The following is a 17,867-nucleotide window of genomic DNA, read 5'->3' as shown; positions in this document are numbered from 1 at the left end:
AGCAATAAATATTCTAAGCCTCAAAGTCCGGTCCCTCTAGAATGGTAGCAAACTGTTCCTTAGAATGCCACTAGTTATCCGATTATAAGACAAGAGGAGGGGAAAAGAAAAAAAAGACAAAAACAGAGCAAGAGGTCCAAAGTTCATTGCCAAGGTTTACAACAGCAAATTATTGACAAGGTGAATGTAGATCAGAGAGAATAATGGAGCAACTCTGCAAAAAAGTAATTAGAAGATGAAGCAACTTTGCACATACCCACAAACAGCACCGATGATACAGCGCAAAATGACAATCAAAAGAATTTAGAGATTCGCAGCACAACGAATCTCTCGGAGGAAGGAAATCTCCAAAGGCAAGAGAGCATGTTTAGCAACAAATGGGGCATGGAATCAAACCATTCTCATTGCAGTGATTGCATTGGATGTGCATCCCATTCTCATCATGATACAGCTTGCGACTGCCATTACACTCGCAGCACAGCATGAACCTCACCCCGCCGCACCCTTTGCAAGCCGCTCCACCCGACCGCTCGAGCTGCAAGCCCTGCACCAATGGCAGAAGCTTCCCCTGCTCATGAAGCCCCAGCACCTCGTCGGCCCCTCCTATATATCTCCCATTAATGAAGAGCCTTGGGGGGATTGTCCGGCCCCCTAACACTCTCCAAAGCTCCTCCCTGAATACCATGTGCATTGATACATCTCTCTCCAAGAACACCAGTTTCAAGCTCCCAAGCAGAAACCTGACGCTGTTGCAGTCCTCGAATGTCTTCCTCACCCCTCGGAGTGTCGTCGTGTATAGAACTATAGCTCCCATCGCTCCTGGAGGGCACCTCTCCTCGAATTCCATCAGTGGATCCACGTAGTCCTCGCTTTTGCGAGGAACTTTCGAGGGAGGCTCTTCATCTATAAGGGATTCTTCTTCTTCTTCTTCTTCTTTTGGTGCCCTGGCCGTGCTCCTAGCTTCCTCATAGCTTCGCATATGATCCATCACTGCCTGTTCGAATGCAGCGAGAAGGTCGGGGTCGAACAGGGTGTCGGAATTGAGGTCGGGTCGCCGGAAGGCGGGCATGTCGACCTCAGAATTATGGTCTTCGGTTTCAGACTGGAGGGAGTTCTCTGATTTCTTCTTCCATGAAGCCGGGTGTTTTGGCGGTGACACCGGTCTGATGTTCTCTTTATTTCCACTGCTGAGATCCGGTTCCTCGTCTTCGAGATCTCTCATGAGATCGTCAACATTGATGATTTCGGGTTGGGAGGGTGTGGTGGGGTTGGAGACCTTGGAATCAGGGTTTTCTTCTCTGGTAACGGGGAGATCGCAGAGAAACCGGCCGGGGTTGTGGGGAGGGGAGTCCTCGAGCAACCCATCGGAGGCATTCATATGGAGGACTCGGCCTTCTTTGAGGTATCCGACATGGGGGATGGACTTGAGCTTCTTCAGGATCCTGCCTTTCATCCCCTTCATCTCCACTTTCTCCACTCCAATCCGGTATTGAAGGCAGGCTCGGAGATTTGGAGGAAGGAGAAGGAAAGAAGGAAAAGTGGGGGGCTGTGTGGATGCCCTGTAGATTAATTGGAAATAAGGACATGAAATGATTCAATTTAGAGAATGGAATGAAAGGGAATTGGGAGGGATCAGGAGAAGCAACTCCGAGCTTTTCATTAAGCTTCTCTCTCTCTCTAGGCAGAGATGCCAACGGCTATAAAGTTAGGGGGTTTTAAATTTGAAAATAGTTGCCACTAAGAAACCAAAGCTGGGGGTGAGGGCAACGGTCATAATTCCTGGTGGGGCCATCCGTTCGAAGTTGGGCCCAGGGAAAGAGATGGGATCTGATGGATACAATGCGATTTGCCGGAAACTTTTGGCCTATCCCAAGTCTAAAGCAAGTGAAGGACTACAAACAGGCAGTACTGTTTCTTGTGGAAGCACAAGCATGTGAATCTGATAAAGTATCCATCAAATGTCTATTTACCAAGACATGATATTTTCTAATAACACAAATCTCACGGTAAAAAAATCATTGGCAGCTTAAGAAGGGAACGGTACAGGTATCGCGTGTAGCTGTGAGACATTTCTGCCTATACATGATTCCTGTAATAGAATATCTTACTCTTGAGACCTCCGGAAGGAGATCTGGTGATCCTGCTTTAGCTTGGAATATTTTTTCTTAATACAGACATTTGCTTATAGTTTCCTAGACTATTGCAACCAAGCTCATACTAGTCACATGAATAAAAATCATTTTTCAAAGGGTGATCGACAGTTCAGTCTGCTTAAACCTAATCCTGTTTCATTTTACATAACAAATTCTTAGATAGAAGGCAAGCATAAGCCGGAAATGGCACCCACACAAAGTTAGACTTCAGGAAAAAGCATAGCCAATTGACCACTTTATCGGTTTAGACCCCCCGTATCCTTTTATAAATTTCCCCTGGCCTTCTCAGATCATTGTGGCTGTGAACATAATTGCTTCTCATCCTCGCGCAAACCAGCAAGAGGTTTCTTAACCCATGTCTGGCACTGGAAACACGGTGAGCTACTACAAGCACAAATTATGGAAATCCACATCCGAATTACCTGGTGTTAAGCTTTGTGTGCAGCAATTGCAACCTGTCTGCATTTCCACCTACTAGATCTGTTAGGCATCGTCCCATGGTTGAATAACAACTGTAATGGATAGCTTAGTACATCAACAGTAATTTTTCATGTAATCCAGTTGTAAAAAAGCCACCTCCATGCAAAACAATGTACATTCTCCAAATCTACTAAACCAGATAAAGGGATGTAGACAGGTATAATAGTGAACTCCGCAGTTTGGATGAACGTGTATATTTATTTACTATGAATACTTCAACACCATTGAGTGCCTTAACTAGATAAAGAGATAGCTGGTTTGAACGGAAGTACTCATATCTAAATCATTTGTTTCATAATCCAGCGGAGATATGGAACATTCATACTGATTTGGATTGCATTCATGCATGATGTTATGGATGGATATCATAGGGTTCTACCCAATGGAAATCTATCCAGTTCGGTGATGTCAAAGAACCACAGACTAGGCATGATACATATTATACTAATGACAGCTCATATTTGAACCCATTCAGATGTCAGCTACAGATGAGAAGAATCCGATGTAGAAATCAAAGGTGATGCATGTCAATTGCTTCCCATCTTCTCCCATCATTGTCATTCTTAGTGTGTAGGAGCCCTGCAATAAGAATGGATCATCAGAAGGTTTAAAATAACACCGCTAAAATGATTCCCACACTCATTTTTGGAGCAAAAATGATCCCCCAGTGGTTCCACTTCCACTTCCAATTATCAGTATGTTCTTAGGATATCATAAAACCACATGGACATTTAGGGCAAGAAGAAAGGGGGGAAGGGGAGGGTGGAGGGATAAAGCAGGACAAAAGAAGACAGACCTGAACTCATCCAACTTATTGCCCTTAAATATATTTAGATAGCTATCACATGCCACAGGAAGCTAAAAGCAGGGTGAAAAGAAAGTTTTCACATGATTTAACAGAGAAGCAAACTTGTGCAATATATGCTGGTTTTAACAGATAATCACAGAGAATACATCTTTAGTAGATCAAGCAAGAAAAACAACTTGTGAGAGCCTGAAATCAAATTGCCACTTTCGAACATGGGCTACAGATGCTACCTCATGAGCTAACAATTTGCGGTCATACATTTTTTAGTTCGTATAATTTTTCAGACCATTGACTCGTTCCAGGCAAACAGTCTTACATACAGGATAAATCACTGGGATATTGAATATGCTTTAAAGTTTTAAAGAAATGGACAGCTAAAAACACAGGAATAGTTCATCTTCCAAGTTTTTTTTTATTTTTTACATATATATCAGTTTTAGTAATCCTGGCAAACTTAACATTACATGACTAAGCTTCATGATCCTATCTGAAATCAAGGACTCTGGTCAGCAATCAGTGAGCAAGTAACCATAATATTGTTTAAAAGCAGTCTACGTGGCCGCAAATGTCGCTATGCAACCACACCACATTCCCTCTATCAGTTGCTATATGTGGTTGGGCAGCACATGGACAGATAAACAGGTCTAAAGTAGCATTATACAGCCATATGTGTGGCCCCATTTTGTAGCGTGTGGCTCCATATGTTGTGAGAGCCCATGCAAGCAGTGTGGATTCAACAGATTTGTGGAAAGATGCAGGTTATGGCAGGGCCAGATTCAGGTATTGTTAATAATATTAATGTTAACAATGTCATAACTATTGTTAATAGCTACTAACACAGTACTAATTTTTATGTGCTCTTGTAATTAATGTTGCTACTGTTAGTATTGTAATTATTCTATTTTTATGTATATCATTTATTTTTAAAATATTTAAAAAATACAACTGCATATGCATATCACCTTTGAAACATTTAATCATAACTTTAAAATCTGTATGCACACGACCTCCCCCCCCCCCAACCCCTTTTTTTCTTCTGCCCCTGAAGACCTTCACACAACTGAAAGGGGAGCAAATATAAATAAGTAGCCTAAGCCACATGAGACCTCAATATCTCTTTGTTCTCATACATGAATGATCATCAAGCTAACCACATCCCTTGGTCATTTTGTAGAAACCACAGCATTGTGGTGCTAAGAAATTGTTTCCTATATTTTTCCACAAACAAATCCATCTATATGGACAAATATTTCCCACCTTACAGAACGTTCAAGAATACTTATAGCCAAAGCAAATTTCTGTCAAGGATCTTATGAATCATTGAAAATTAACAACTCCAGCAAAATTCAGTGCATTTAATCGAACGTGAACATCATATATGTAGGAAAAACACTAGCAACATCTTACCGGTGGTGTAAATATTGGTAGTGTCTGTTTATGGGATATCTTAAATGCACCGGTTGAGACTGGGCACGATGTCTCCTTGCAAAGGTCATGAGTTTCCTCATATACATTCAATCCAAAATATTTGACATTAATCACCAATTTTCCTTCAGTAATGGCATTCACTGCATCAGACCATACAAAATGGTTAATCATCCTGTGCATACTGTATAGTAAATTATTCAAGTAGTGAACCTACAAAAGCAAATCCATATCTAAGCAATAAACTGAGACATCTTAATACTTCATGAGTGCATTAAATAGTTAATGCATTACCCACACAGATGACTAGGTTATAGGCATATTAATATTACAATCATTTCCCTTAACTTTCTACTGCACTTCATAGCTACAAAGCTATTTTACGATGATGTATGGTTGAAGAAATACAAGAAAGCAAAACACAAACAACCCCATTGCCGATAGGTCTACACAAGTAACGTATGTCTATATCATTCATCTACATATATGTCATGTGATGGTCCAATCGAGGTCACCCATATAAAGATTATCTCAGATCTCTCCTTCCAGCATATGTATATAGCAAAGCTAGAAGACTAGATAGTATCTCAGTTCAAGTACTATCGAAGCAAATTCACTGGTAGCGTCAAAATGAAACACCACACACATGCAATCATGATCTATAACATATAAAGTCTCTAGAAACCAAAAAATGTGCTTTGGAGGTCTCTTATGCATCAAGTGAATACAAAACGGATGGTTGCAATACAGATAGCAAGCTGAGGTATATTATAGGTCATATAACTTGAGAATCCAAACTGTTGACCTTGATATATATTTAAAACACCTGTCGACCAAAATTGGATTGATTTAGATAATTCTAAACTATGAAATCAAAGAATGCTTCCATATAATTAAAATTGTCCATTTTGCGTCCCTAATATGCATACACAAAAGACCTTCAAAACACAATTTACGGTTTCTAAGCAATTTCGACATTTTAGATCATGATCAGTGATGTCGATTTTTACTTGACAGGTCTACCATTGATTTTTTGTTGGTGGTATTTGGGGCCAAGCATTATTAATTGCACACTAACATCACTAGACATAAGCAAAGACAGATGTATGTGAAATTTATATAACAACTTCCAAGTTTTCAGCGATGCCCCCCCACCCCCCCCCCCCAAACCAAAAAAAAAAAAAAAACAAGGGCATCCCAACATTTAGTATGTCTTCAAACTTTTGGTAACCATAACATATCCCTACTATGACAATTTACAACGGTTATGCTATGACACAGACAGACATCCATGCACACAGAGTAAGAAAGCGGTTAATTATCATATACCAGCCTGTCAAAACATAACCACGTATGAAGGTTTTGATCCCTTAGGGTCATTTAGATTTAGTCTGACTAGCACTTTGGTATTTTCAACTAAAGTTCAGACCTTTCAATTCAAATCACATTTATATGCATTATGCCATTGTTTCCCTAGAAAGGTTTTGGCTATGCATTTACCATCAAAGTAGCACTCGTTGAATTGCTTGATACGTTGGTGCCAGTTAAGGGCATTGACATATGCTTCTAGGTGAACTGGCCTTGATAATCTTAATAATATTTAGAATCATCAACTAGCCCTGTTCGATCAGTATCTGATCATTAAGAATTTGGCAGGCAGCTCCTCTGAAAGTCAATATTTCTTTTGGACTCAAACTACCCAGGGCCAGAACATTAAAAAGGGTCTCCAAGAATAAATGGGATTTCATTTCAAGAACAATTTGCATATCTTGCAAAAGAAAAAGGTAATTTCAAAAACCTTTTCTTAACAGTATCTTTTCTCTTTAATTTTACATCTTTCTCAAGTTACCTTAACCGGTTATTTCAAAAGTAGTGACTGTTATCTCAAATAGCAATTATTAACTATTGGAAAACAGTTATGATCTGAAATTCAAGATCCTAAGAAACTTCAGCGTTAAAAGGCCAGCTAAACACTTATCTGATTAAGTTTTCTTATGACGGAATTGTTCTAATTTAGAATTTTGGCTACTGAGAGTATAAAAGAAATAATAATTAGGGAGCTAAATGTTTCTAAGTTTAGGACCTGGAGAAGCAATTAGTTTTTACTTAAGCTACTGTTCGCATAACATTTCTACTGCGATATGTGTTTGGAATAACCTTAATTTAAGGGGGAGGGGAGGCAAAGGAAAAGGAGACTCCTCAAAGAAAAAGAGTCGTAGTAGAAGAAACAATTAAGAAGATACAACAAAAGACAAGATGGAATAGAAAAGAATGGGGCAAAAGATGAAAGAATGTTCAGTAGACATAGATAAGAAGAGGAGGGTCTTTTTTTTTGTTCTTTTTTTTTTTGGCAGGGTGGGGGCAAAGTAGAAAAAAAAAGAAGAAAAAAACCTAAATGAGAAATAAAGATGATAGGTTGCATGTTGGACAGAAAGAAAGGACGAAAGATATGGACCAATGTGCCAAGCTCTAGTCAATCTAGGTGCCTAATATCTAATGCCAGCCTAGGCTTGCATGGACCAGATTTACTAGCCCAACCTAGGCAAACACTCATACGAGGGTTTAGGGCTAGGTGTTGCCTTTCCTACTGAAGCATGTTGCAAAACCTTCCCCATTATGCTCATTAAAGCCTCAATCCAAGTATTTCTTATCTTATATCCAATCATCAAGATCTATCTCTCCTCCTTTGTTTGATCTTAGTTACAAGGCTGGCAATTTTGGACCTAACTCTTCCTGACCTGCTTTCAATCTGCCTAACCCAATCTAGCTTGCTCATGATTAGGCAAGCCAGACTTACTGGGTATGTTGGATCAAGTTGAAGTTTTAAGTTTTTTTGACTTGTGTTGTCATGATGCCGTTAACATATAACATATGTTATACTAAATCCCTTCTCTACTCTGAATGCTTCACCTTTTCTCTCCTCCCTCTTTTCTAATATCCTTACCCTCCTTTCATCTCCACCAGCTTGAGACCACCACACAACACTAACTTTCAGTCACTTCCACTGGTATCTTCCTCTTCTCTCTCCTTCACCCCCTCCCTCTTCTCCTCTTCCCTATAAACTTGGTTGGTCACAAGTCAGCTCTCTTGATTCACTAGCAAGACTAAGTGGAGCATGATGGACCCGTTAGTGGATGAAGTTGGGTTTAGATCATGCTTTTTAATATTGATGATTGAGTTTGATGCAACTAAACATAACCCATTGCCACCCTAGTTACATATATAATCATATAGTATAATAGCTAAGGCCCCAAAAGACCTAACAGTCAGCTTAATATTGGTCAAATATAGACTCATGAACTGAAAACAGCAGTCTTCTATTTCAATGATGGCCTGCAGGCTGGTATATACAACTCAATCGTAGCCTAAGATAATCCAAGACCTGATGAGTTAGCATGACATCACTAAAGTATTGGTGGGGGGTATGGTGGGTTTTTTTTGGGGTGGACAGGGGTGAGTAAACATAAAACTCATCAATCACATAAGCAATCCTTCACAAGAAGTGATAGGATATCTCTGATCAAAAGAATTTTAAACATAATTAATGTATTAAAAGATTTATGCCTGCTTCTGCAGACAAATTTTCCTAAAAATTAACCTTACAAAATATGTTTATATTGCAGGGATCAATATGAACGACAATAAAAGTAAGACTCCTATGGACATGCAAAGAGCAAATGAGGAATGACTGAATAGACAAACTAAAGAAGCAAACATGTGCTTTTACCAGTATATGCAGAGATAGTGAATGTAGCTGGCTTGCCCCGTGCAATTGGATCTGGAGATATGTCCACGCCGCTGACCTTAACTGCATAGTCAGCTCCCTTTTCTACAAATTACATATGAAATGAACTCAATTCACTATTAAAAATACAACCAAAAACTCAAAAAATCCAAGAATCCAATAATGATCAAACAAGTAAATAAGAAAACATGAAACAGAGAAAGAGTTGATAACGTAACAAGCCAAATTATTACATCAAACTATTTTACATTTAACAAAAAGTAAACTAGTAAGAAAATGTAGATATAAGAGAATCAACAGATCACTAGAATTATTCAATCATATGGTCAAATTTAAAAAAGGACGACCACATGAATCAAATAAATGAACAATTAAACATCATTTCAATCTCAAACCCATGCCTAGCATAATTAAGAAGAGTGCAAGCCTTTAGAAGAGGTTTAAATTGTGAAGAAGATGGAGGAGGCAGCTGAAATTGTTTGACTTCGGTATGAGGCTTCTTTGAAGAATAAAATTCATGCATAGAAATATGGTTTTGGGCCTTCAAAACCATATTCGTATTGTTCACAATATGGTAAGAGATGAAGGTAACAAAATTAAGCTTTGATTTTATTGAAAATAATCAATTTTTTCACAAGACCAGAGAAATCCTATCTTTAATCTTTAAATACATCAGTTATTACAGGCGCAGTTAGATGCACTTGAAGCTTTCCCAATTTTTTGACAAGATGAGATAAATTCTTTTCTCATTTTTAAATATGCCAGAAACTTGAGCAATTATGATCCCACATTCTCCTATGAGAATCATCAAATCCACATGCTCCACAGCATGCAGGGAAAGATTGTCAGGCCACTGGTCTCTCAGGCATCTTAAAATCAGTTTGACCTAAAAGATATTCCACCTAGCCTTGTAGACGAACTGAGAATAGCATTCACAAGAGGACATAGCACAATCTTCATGCAAAATTACAAACACAGGCACATGACTTTGAGCAACAAAACCTTAGGAACTTCTCGTAATCAAGGGAAACCATAAAGACCTGACTCTAGCTTTTTCACAAACACCATGTCTGCATCAGAAAAGCTTCTAATAGAAAGAAAACAACCTTTATCTACATAGATAACACAATCCTCCTATGAATCAACGCATAATTCCTTTCTTATCATCAATATTCAAAATCAGCAGCACAATCAAAGAATCATTCCTAATGCCACATTACGGAACCTCTCTGCAACCAAATACAAGTTAAACAATTTTCCAAAACATATATCTCAAAACAAAACCACCAAATCGACCATCTCGGTACCATTTTGCGAGGCGATAATAACTCCGTAACTAAATTACAAAAGAGGGTAATCCAATAAACAACTCTCCATATGAATTTAAACAAACGATTTCAAAACATCTCGAAGAAAAGGAAAAGTCAAAACCCTTCGAATTGCTAAGCAGTATGGATCTAGAAAAAGACAAAAGGAAACGGTCAGCAGGAGACGATATCGAATTAATTGGAATCGACATTAAGATCCATCCAAGAAAACCAAATCAACAGTATCGCTGCGCATGCACAAGGAGCTCACAGAATCCCACCAAATACACCCCTCTTTAGAACAAATCAAAGGCAACAGCAACACCAAAAAATACTCAAAAAATGACAGAAGAAGACAACGAATCAGAGATAGAAAAAGATTCGAAGAACTCACTGCAGTACTCGACCGAGGAGGCGAGGGCGGCGGAAGAGAAGAGGAGGCAGAACGCCAGAAAGAGAGCGGGCAGGAGCCCAAAACGAGCGGCCATCACCTCCATTGTTTCTTCTTCGCAGATCGATCCGTAGCACGGTGAGAGAGGAATTTCTAGGGATTTGACAGAAGATAAAGATGGAGCTCAGGGCTTAGTTCGGATACGGCAAATTTATTGCAAGAGGATATATTTAGATATTTCCTTACCTGTTTTGGGAGATGAGGTGAGAGAAAGTCCGTTATTAGATGCGAAAGCTGAATCCTGCGCCTAAGATGGGTTAAAACCTCACCGTATCTAATGGCTTGCGCTGTCAATTGGCTGACATGAAAACTCAGACAAAGTAGGTCTAAGCTAATTGAGCTGGCTTCAGCTTGATGGTACATTTGGTTGGGAGGAGCTGGACAATAAAAATATTTCTATTTTCATTCAGAGAAAACTAAAGATGCCCTTATCCAATTCCTATTCAAATTTTAATTTTTATTTTAGTTACGATCCGAGAATATTAGCTAATATGATCATTCTGATTTCTATTTCAATCCATTTCGATTTGATTTTAGTTATGAACGAAATGCATATGATATTCTTTATTTTTTTCAAATTAATAGAAGTCCTATTATAAATCAATGTGAGGGAGAATGTGAATCCTGATCCTTGGTACAAACTCCTAAAGACTATAACACTACATTAGTTCGGTTTGAATTTGATCTCCGATTCTAAGATTAATTTCGAGTCAAGTCTTACAAGATCTAAATCTTGTGATACTGATTTGTTGGTATTAGTAACTTATGTTTATATTTAAATTCAATTAATTTTTGACCAACTATAATAAAGCATCTGCTATCCTTTTAATCCTATTATGATATATGAATGGCATGATATAAAGCATGATACTTGCTATGAGAACTCCTTTTTTTTTGTGCGTGTGATGCATTAGATGAAGTTAGAAGAACATAAAGACATGGCATGCTTCAAATGAAAGGAGATACCAAATCATATGATTTCATGAATGATGTTGTTGCTGGAAATTGGACTCGGGGGTGATCGCGAACCAGGAGGAGGAGCTTCTGCCGCAGGCGGTGGCGGATAGCTGTCTCCAGCAGACCTGCAAGAAGCCCAGACCGGGGGATTCGGCGAAAGCCCTCTGATGCTTAAGTTAGAGAGGATTTAAAGATATTCTAATGGAGAAATCTTTTTGTAGTGGAGGAGAAAGTCCTCTCTCTCCCTGAAGTTCTCCCGTCTTTATAGGAGGGGGTGTGGCGGTTATTCGCAATCGGATGTGATTGTGCAAATCTTGGGTTAAATAGATTACCTTAGATAGCACGAAAATTCAGGCTAGCTGGCAATCGGTTGAGATTGCAAGGATTCAGGTTTGACAGCTGTTGTGGTGGAGACTGCGAAATTTGATCCCGAAAATGGAGGATTTGGTGACCTCTTCTTTATGTCCGATTTAGAGTTCGGCTTGATTTTCGGTGGAGTTGGAGTCGGTCTCAGCTTCTGACTGAATTTTTCTTGGCTTCGAAGTTAATCCAGCTTTGCTTAGCCGAGACCACGCTTACCGAGATCATGCTCGCCGAGATCACATTCGCCGAGACTAGGCTTATTGTCGGATTCGGGTGCTTTAACCATATGCATTGGGTGATCCATTTTTTCCCCTATTAGATGAATTGTCCAATTCGATAAAGCAATTTTTAGATCAAACAGTGGATTTTAAGTCCCTAGTGTCAAGACATGAAAAAGAGCAGTCTATTTCTCACAACAATCATGGCTTGCTCGACATCGATCAAGTCAAATTGTTTTCTAATGAAACTATTTTGGCATACCTACCAGGGCATTGTGTGATCATTGTTTTCAGATTTCATTACAAAAAGATACATCATTCATCATGATGAAAGCTTCCAGGGGGCAACATGGGAATTGGCTTAAAGAGGTCGGTCAATCTATGGTAAAATTACGGGGGAGGCAGCATATGAATCAGCTTTAAAAGGCTGATGAACTAAAGATAAAAATACTTAATGGGCATTGATCAAATTGATTTGGAAAAGCTAAACAACCAAAGAGGAGGGTGCATAAGAAGCACTGTTTGAATTGGTCAAGAAAGGTCAAATTACCAAGACTGGCCAATTAATATAACAAGGTTAATGAATCCAAGAAAGCCGATGGGCTGAAATTTGTATTGATTGACAATACTGCTCCTAATCAACTATCTACTAGGGCTGCAAATAGGTCGGGTTGAGTCGGGTCCTGAGTGACCCTGATCCAACTCGGTTTTTTGTTCAAATCCAAATTTTGAACCCAGACTCGACCCGGTTGAAAATCGGGTTGGGTCGGGTCCTGTCCATGCCTACAAATTTTGACCTGATAGGTCATTCGGGTTAGATCGGATCCGGATCTATGTATTTTTATATTCAAAGTTCCACTATAATAGTAAAAAATTGATCCAAAAAAAATAGGTCGGGTCGGGTCCGAGTCTGGGTCAAATTAGGTGGACCTGACCCAACCCGACTCGAAAAATAGAATGGGTCCAAATTTAGGACCCAACTCGGTCCCGCAGGTCCTAAAATTTGGATCGGGTCGGGTCTTATGTGGGTCGGGTCGGGTCGGGTCGGGTCATGGGTTGTCCCGACTCATTTTGCAGCCCTACTATCTACATCAATTCATGGTCCTATCAATCTTTGCCCAGGTAGGACACTGGGGGCACATGCGCTGCCCTACCTTTTGTCAGGGAAAGCACCTGTGAGGAGCACGTTCTTGGGCTAGGAAATAGCTCTACCTGTCCATGCTTGGACAAAGGTAGCTACCCTACTTTGGCTCCTGATGTTCCAATAGCTCTTAAGTCATTACCAATCCTCCTTGATTTGCAAATTGCACTACTTGTCCACTCTTGGACAAAGGTAGCTCGCCAAATTGAGAGCTGCATGGGAGGGACAGATGCATGCCATTCTCGTTCTAGGGCTGATTGCATTGTTCTGGAAGATGACTCCAGAATAGTAATTTCATGGACTATGGCAAGGATTGAGCACCAGGATACCTACCCCCCTTGTTGGCCGATACAGAAAGACTTATTTTGAGTTGTAACTCATGCATCATACCTATAGGCAGGGCAATTGTGCAACCGATTGGATGGCATCATATATGGCTAATCATTGTAGAGCAGTGCTATTGGAAATGGCAGCATTATTACCCTAGAGATTAAAGGATATATTTTGATGTTGATCGGTGTGTCTATTCTAGGGTTGTGTAAGTTGCCGATTTGAACAAAAAAAAAAAAAAGTCTTTCCTATCATGCTGTATCAAACTCCTGTGGGACCTTCCTTTTTTATTGATCTTGCATAAAGGGGCCCATTATTCTTTTGTGGTACTCTCACAACCACAATGGAAGTGGGCTATGAAGACGAGATATACAGAAGCTTTCAGAAGGAACAACATTTGGGAGCTTGTTGATCTATTTTTGGAAAGGATGTAGTTGATTGCGAATGCATATACGCAGTGAAGGTTAATGCTGGTGGAATAGTGGAAAGGTACTATTGCCATTGGGAACCGGCTTGACCAAGGCACCGAACTGACTGGGTTGCTGGAGTGCTCGGCTTGTTTACTATCCAAGTCAAGAAGGACTCTTCCCGTGCCTTTTGGGTCGGCCAAATAGCGAGCTTTGAGTAGTCAGTCTGCGGCTATGTGGCGAGCTTTTATTGGTCAATTTGCCACATCAGCTATGGTCGATTCTGAGGCATATCACTTGCCGCCAAATTTTGAGGCCGAGTTGATTTGATCGGCTCGGGAGAAGAAAGTAATTTTTTGCTGATCAAGCCGACTAGCCAAGGTGAGCCATGAAGCCAATCAACCGAGATTCTCTTTTCATCTTCAAAAATCTTCTAGAGATTGACTGCATTTATAATTGCATGCTGGTGTCTGCCCTTCCCAAAGCAGTATCATTAGAGGCAGAATTTCTAGGCGATGAATGTATGCTTTGCTTGTAGCGACCTGAGTGACAGTTCAGGATTGAATGCCTGGTCAACATGTGATGGAGATTGAATCGAGAATCCTAACAGTCATGTCAATCTTGGTCGCCCGAGGCTCTATATAATGCTGGTGACTTGCGCGTCGTCTCCATTTTAGGCCTTCTGTGGCTAGTCGTCTAGGGGAGAGGTTGAGAGTGGGTTAGTGGTTCATCTCTGAAGTCCTTTCCCTCTCCCATCTTCGGATCGTCCCTTCTTATTGTCGCCACTGGTGTTGGTCCTTTCATCCCTTCATCGGACCTTCCTCATTTTAAAAGGGATGAATAGATGGAGCATCATTGTTACCAATTGTATGAATGAATTTAATTATGTATAAGTTTGTTACTTGTTATGAAATGAGATCATTTTTCTTCACAAATATTGAGATTGTAATAGATTTTTCAAGCTTAGCATATTCTCTGGGGCCCTACTCTAGCACTACAACAAAAATAGAATTTTTTTGACTCTTATGTGCCGACGCAAAAAAGAAGCGTCGACAATTTGGTGAGCGCACCAAAATTTGCCAGCGTTTTTTAGTAGCATCGATAAAGACGAAACTAAGATGATGCTTAAAAACGTCATTGGAAACCAAATTATAAGACGACGCTTCTAAGTATCGTCGGAGGCTAAAGAGGAAAAAGAGCAGACAATGCTTAAAAGCATTGTCAGAGTCCTACTCACTAAATGCCCCACTTAACACTAACTTTCTCCTTAAACCTTCTCAAACACTAATCTAAAACGACGCTTATAAACATCGTTGGACACCACTTGGGCCAGATGACACTTAAAAGTGTCGTTGGACGCCAACCATCTCCCCACTTGGGCCAGACGATGCTTAAAAATGTCCTCAGACACCAACCCACTCCCCCGCACTACCCCATGGTCCACAACCGCCTTATACAATGCCGATCTCCTAACCAAGAAACCCTAGCCACGATCATAGAGAGAGAGAGGGAGGGGAGCCGAAGGGGGGTCGCCGGCGACCTCGATGGGGTACTTGAGGTTGGGGTTGGGAAAACTGGAGAAGGAGGTGGCAGTGTCGTTGGGGGTGGAGTAGGGGAAGGGGGAGCCATGGGTGAGGATGTTGGGTGAGGCGGAGACGCGGATTTCTCGATGGCAGAAGCCGATGTGGAGCTCCCAAGCGTCGAGGTCGGCGGTATCGGAGTTGAGGATGGTGGCGGTGGCGTTGAAGGCCCAGGCTTGCTCGTTGGGATATTGGACAAAGGGGCGGAGCTGCTGCCCACGCTGGAGGATGTCGTTGCAGTCCGAGTTAGAGGGCGCCAGGGTGGAGGCGTTAGGCGGAGTCCCCATCGCCAAACCCCTCACAGGAAAGAAGCTCCAAAAGCTAGAAAAAAGCTCTAGAAGCTTGTCCGAAGTGGGTTGTTTGCCCACTTGTATGTTTTTTTATTATTCTTTTTACTATTTTTTGTATTTTTGTGGCATTCATCTCCAATCTTATCCATTTTGATAAAAAATATATGTTCATCTCTAATCCTATTATCTTTCTCTCGTTTCTTGCTTTCCTCTTAATTTTTACTATCAAGAGTCTCCCCCCCCTCCACATGGTATTCAACTGATGCGAAGGAGATGAAAACGGGATTTGAGAGAACCATTGATTGGTCTTTCCAATTGTAATTTGTAAGAAAATATCATATAAATTATAATTTGTAAAAGAAACATCGGGCATTTGTAAACGAACCATTGATCCAATTTCTTTTTTTGCCCTCAAAAAAAAAATTAGGTTTTTTAAATAATTTTTTTTTAAAAATAACTCTAACAACGCTTTAAAGTGTCGTTAGAATAAGTATTGCCGATGCTTTAAAGTATCGGCAAAGCTCCCATTATTGCCGACGCTTTTAAAAAGCACAGGCAAAAAAAAATTTCACTCTTTAAATGCCGACGCTTTTGCGATACTTTAAAAAGCACCGGTGCCAAAATTACGGACGCTTATAAGCGTCGGTATAGGTTTTAAAAAGCACCGAAAAAGACAATTTTTTTTGTAGTGTAGGGAGTACGCAGCCGTGTCACATGGCCGGACTCGAGTGTCGGGTTTGGGGCATGGCATAAATAGTCAAATGGTAACCCCTAAATATGACATATATACTACATACGCACCTAATGTGGTTGATATAAATTAGTCTACCTAGTTGGATAGTCAATATTTCTCTACGAACCCCTTTCTTTATCGGGTTGGTCATTGCTTTCTATGTATTATATATTACATGCACAAAAACATAATGAGAAAAAGTACAATTATTATATTGCTATCTTATATAAGAGCATATAGTCTTCCCCTATATCATTCACGCAAACCACGTATATTTACATGAACTATCAAACTACTGTTGGCAGGCTTGGTAAAGTTTTCCTTGGGACCATAATAGTTCAAGTTGTATTGCAATGGAAACAGAGGTTCACATAATTCATCTTCTATTATAATAGGACCTAGCTAAATTTTCCTCTCTCATGAGCATAATGTGTGTGTATATAATGTAATACTTCATATTGTAACTATAACAACTCAGAACCTCATTCAAAATGGCTAGCCGGAAGGTATTAGCGAATAACCGATGTGGGACTAAACACACGTCCGCATGGGTCCTCACATACTCCCCCCGTTCAAGCTCTGACGTCCTCGTCAGGCTAAGGAGTTCAAATTCATTTAAATCTAATCACAAACACCACGATTGGCTTATGGTTAGCCCCAATGGATCCGTACTGCAATGTCCCCTAGTTCACATAGATTATAGACCGGATCCGCTCTGATACCATTTGTAACAACTCAGAGCCTCACCCAAAATGGCTAGCCGGAAGGTATTATTTAGGTTCCTTAATTCTGTATAAGTACCCGAGATCTACCCAGTGAATAACCGATGCGGAACTAAACACACGCTCGCATGGGTCCTCACAGTAACCTGGTAATAATTTATTTCTCACGTAATAATACCCTGATCTCACTACTAGACATGGCAACATACAAAATGAGCCCTATAAAATCTAAAATTACATTGTGTTATGTTTTACATAATACATGTTAGGAGGCATTATACATATGATCATGTTAATATGCTAATATCATAATTAAATTTTTTAGAAAGACGCAATTCAATAAATTTACATCTCATCTCATTAATTTTTTTGTAGCATTTAACAATGAAGCTTCTTTCTGAATCTTACCGGATTTTTCAGATTTGCTCGAACTTTTAAACCTCAACATTCAAGAGTCATATCTTGCGAACCAACCATCGATCTCCGATTGCCACTATAAATATATATAAACACTCTCCTTTTTAAGTAAATAAACCCAACATATTCTCCTTTCAAGTAAATGATTATATGAGAACATATCACTAAAATAAATATATTACTAAAAAATTAATTGTTAGGATTACAACTATCTATGAAGTGTTTTTATTACTTTAATAAACCTTGTGCCCAACACCAGGAAGAACAAATATTTGAAATCAGAAAGATTATTGCAATGATGTAAGTTAACATAAATTTACTTGTACACTCAATCCATCTA

General features: G+C 39.8%; 2 protein-coding genes across 3 annotated transcripts; both read right to left on the bottom strand.

The window, feature by feature from the left end:
- Positions 1 to 123: 123 nt before the first annotated feature.
- Positions 124 to 2,433, bottom strand: LOC103715719 (uncharacterized protein At5g39865-like). The gene has a single exon (XM_008803456.4). It carries the CDS (start codon positions 1,460 to 1,462, stop codon positions 368 to 370), a length of 1,095 nt encoding a protein of 364 aa, XP_008801678.2. The 5' UTR covers positions 1,463 to 2,433; the 3' UTR covers positions 124 to 367.
- Positions 2,434 to 2,811: 378 nt separating this feature from the next.
- On the bottom strand, positions 2,812 to 10,712 carry LOC103715706 (putative phosphatidylglycerol/phosphatidylinositol transfer protein DDB_G0282179). 2 transcript variants are annotated; one of them, XM_039114259.1, is made up of 5 exons: positions 10,556 to 10,712; positions 10,313 to 10,462; positions 8,594 to 8,695; positions 4,849 to 5,009; positions 2,812 to 3,212 (listed from the first exon to the last, which is right to left on the bottom strand). In XM_039114259.1, exons 2-5 carry the CDS (start codon positions 10,413 to 10,415, stop codon positions 3,105 to 3,107), a joined length of 474 nt encoding a protein of 157 aa, XP_038970187.1. In that variant the 5' UTR covers positions 10,416 to 10,462; positions 10,556 to 10,712; the 3' UTR covers positions 2,812 to 3,104. The 2 variants fall into 2 exon arrangements, with proteins under 2 accessions (XP_038970187.1, XP_008801657.1); XM_008803435.4 differs by lacking the exon at positions 10,556 to 10,712 and having other exon boundaries at positions 10,313 to 10,543.
- Between the last annotated feature and the right edge of the window lie 7,155 nt (positions 10,713 to 17,867).

The sequence above is a fragment of the Phoenix dactylifera genome, chromosome 16 (genome assembly GCF_009389715.1).
Source record: "Phoenix dactylifera cultivar Barhee BC4 chromosome 16, palm_55x_up_171113_PBpolish2nd_filt_p, whole genome shotgun sequence".
Lineage (NCBI taxonomy): Eukaryota > Viridiplantae > Streptophyta > Magnoliopsida > Arecales > Arecaceae > Phoenix > Phoenix dactylifera.
This window is presented reverse-complemented; position numbering and strand designations above follow the sequence as displayed.

Excerpts from the sequence above, each read along its gene's own strand:
- LOC103715719 (XM_008803456.4), bottom strand. The coding sequence starts at position 1,462 with ATGAAGGGGATGAAAGGCAGGATCCTGAAGAAGCTCAAGTCCATCCCC.
- LOC103715706 (XM_039114259.1), bottom strand. The coding sequence starts at position 10,415 with ATGGAGGTGATGGCCGCTCGTTTTGGGCTCCTGCCCGCTCTCTTTCTG. Across the intron at positions 8,696-10,312 it reads CTCCTCGGTCGAGTACTGCA|AAAAGGGAGCTGACTATGCA; the intron begins GTGAGTTCTTCG and ends TGTAATTTGTAG. Across the intron at positions 5,010-8,593 it reads CACTATCTCTGCATATACTG|TGAATGCCATTACTGAAGGA; the intron begins GTAAAAGCACAT and ends GGTCTGATGCAG.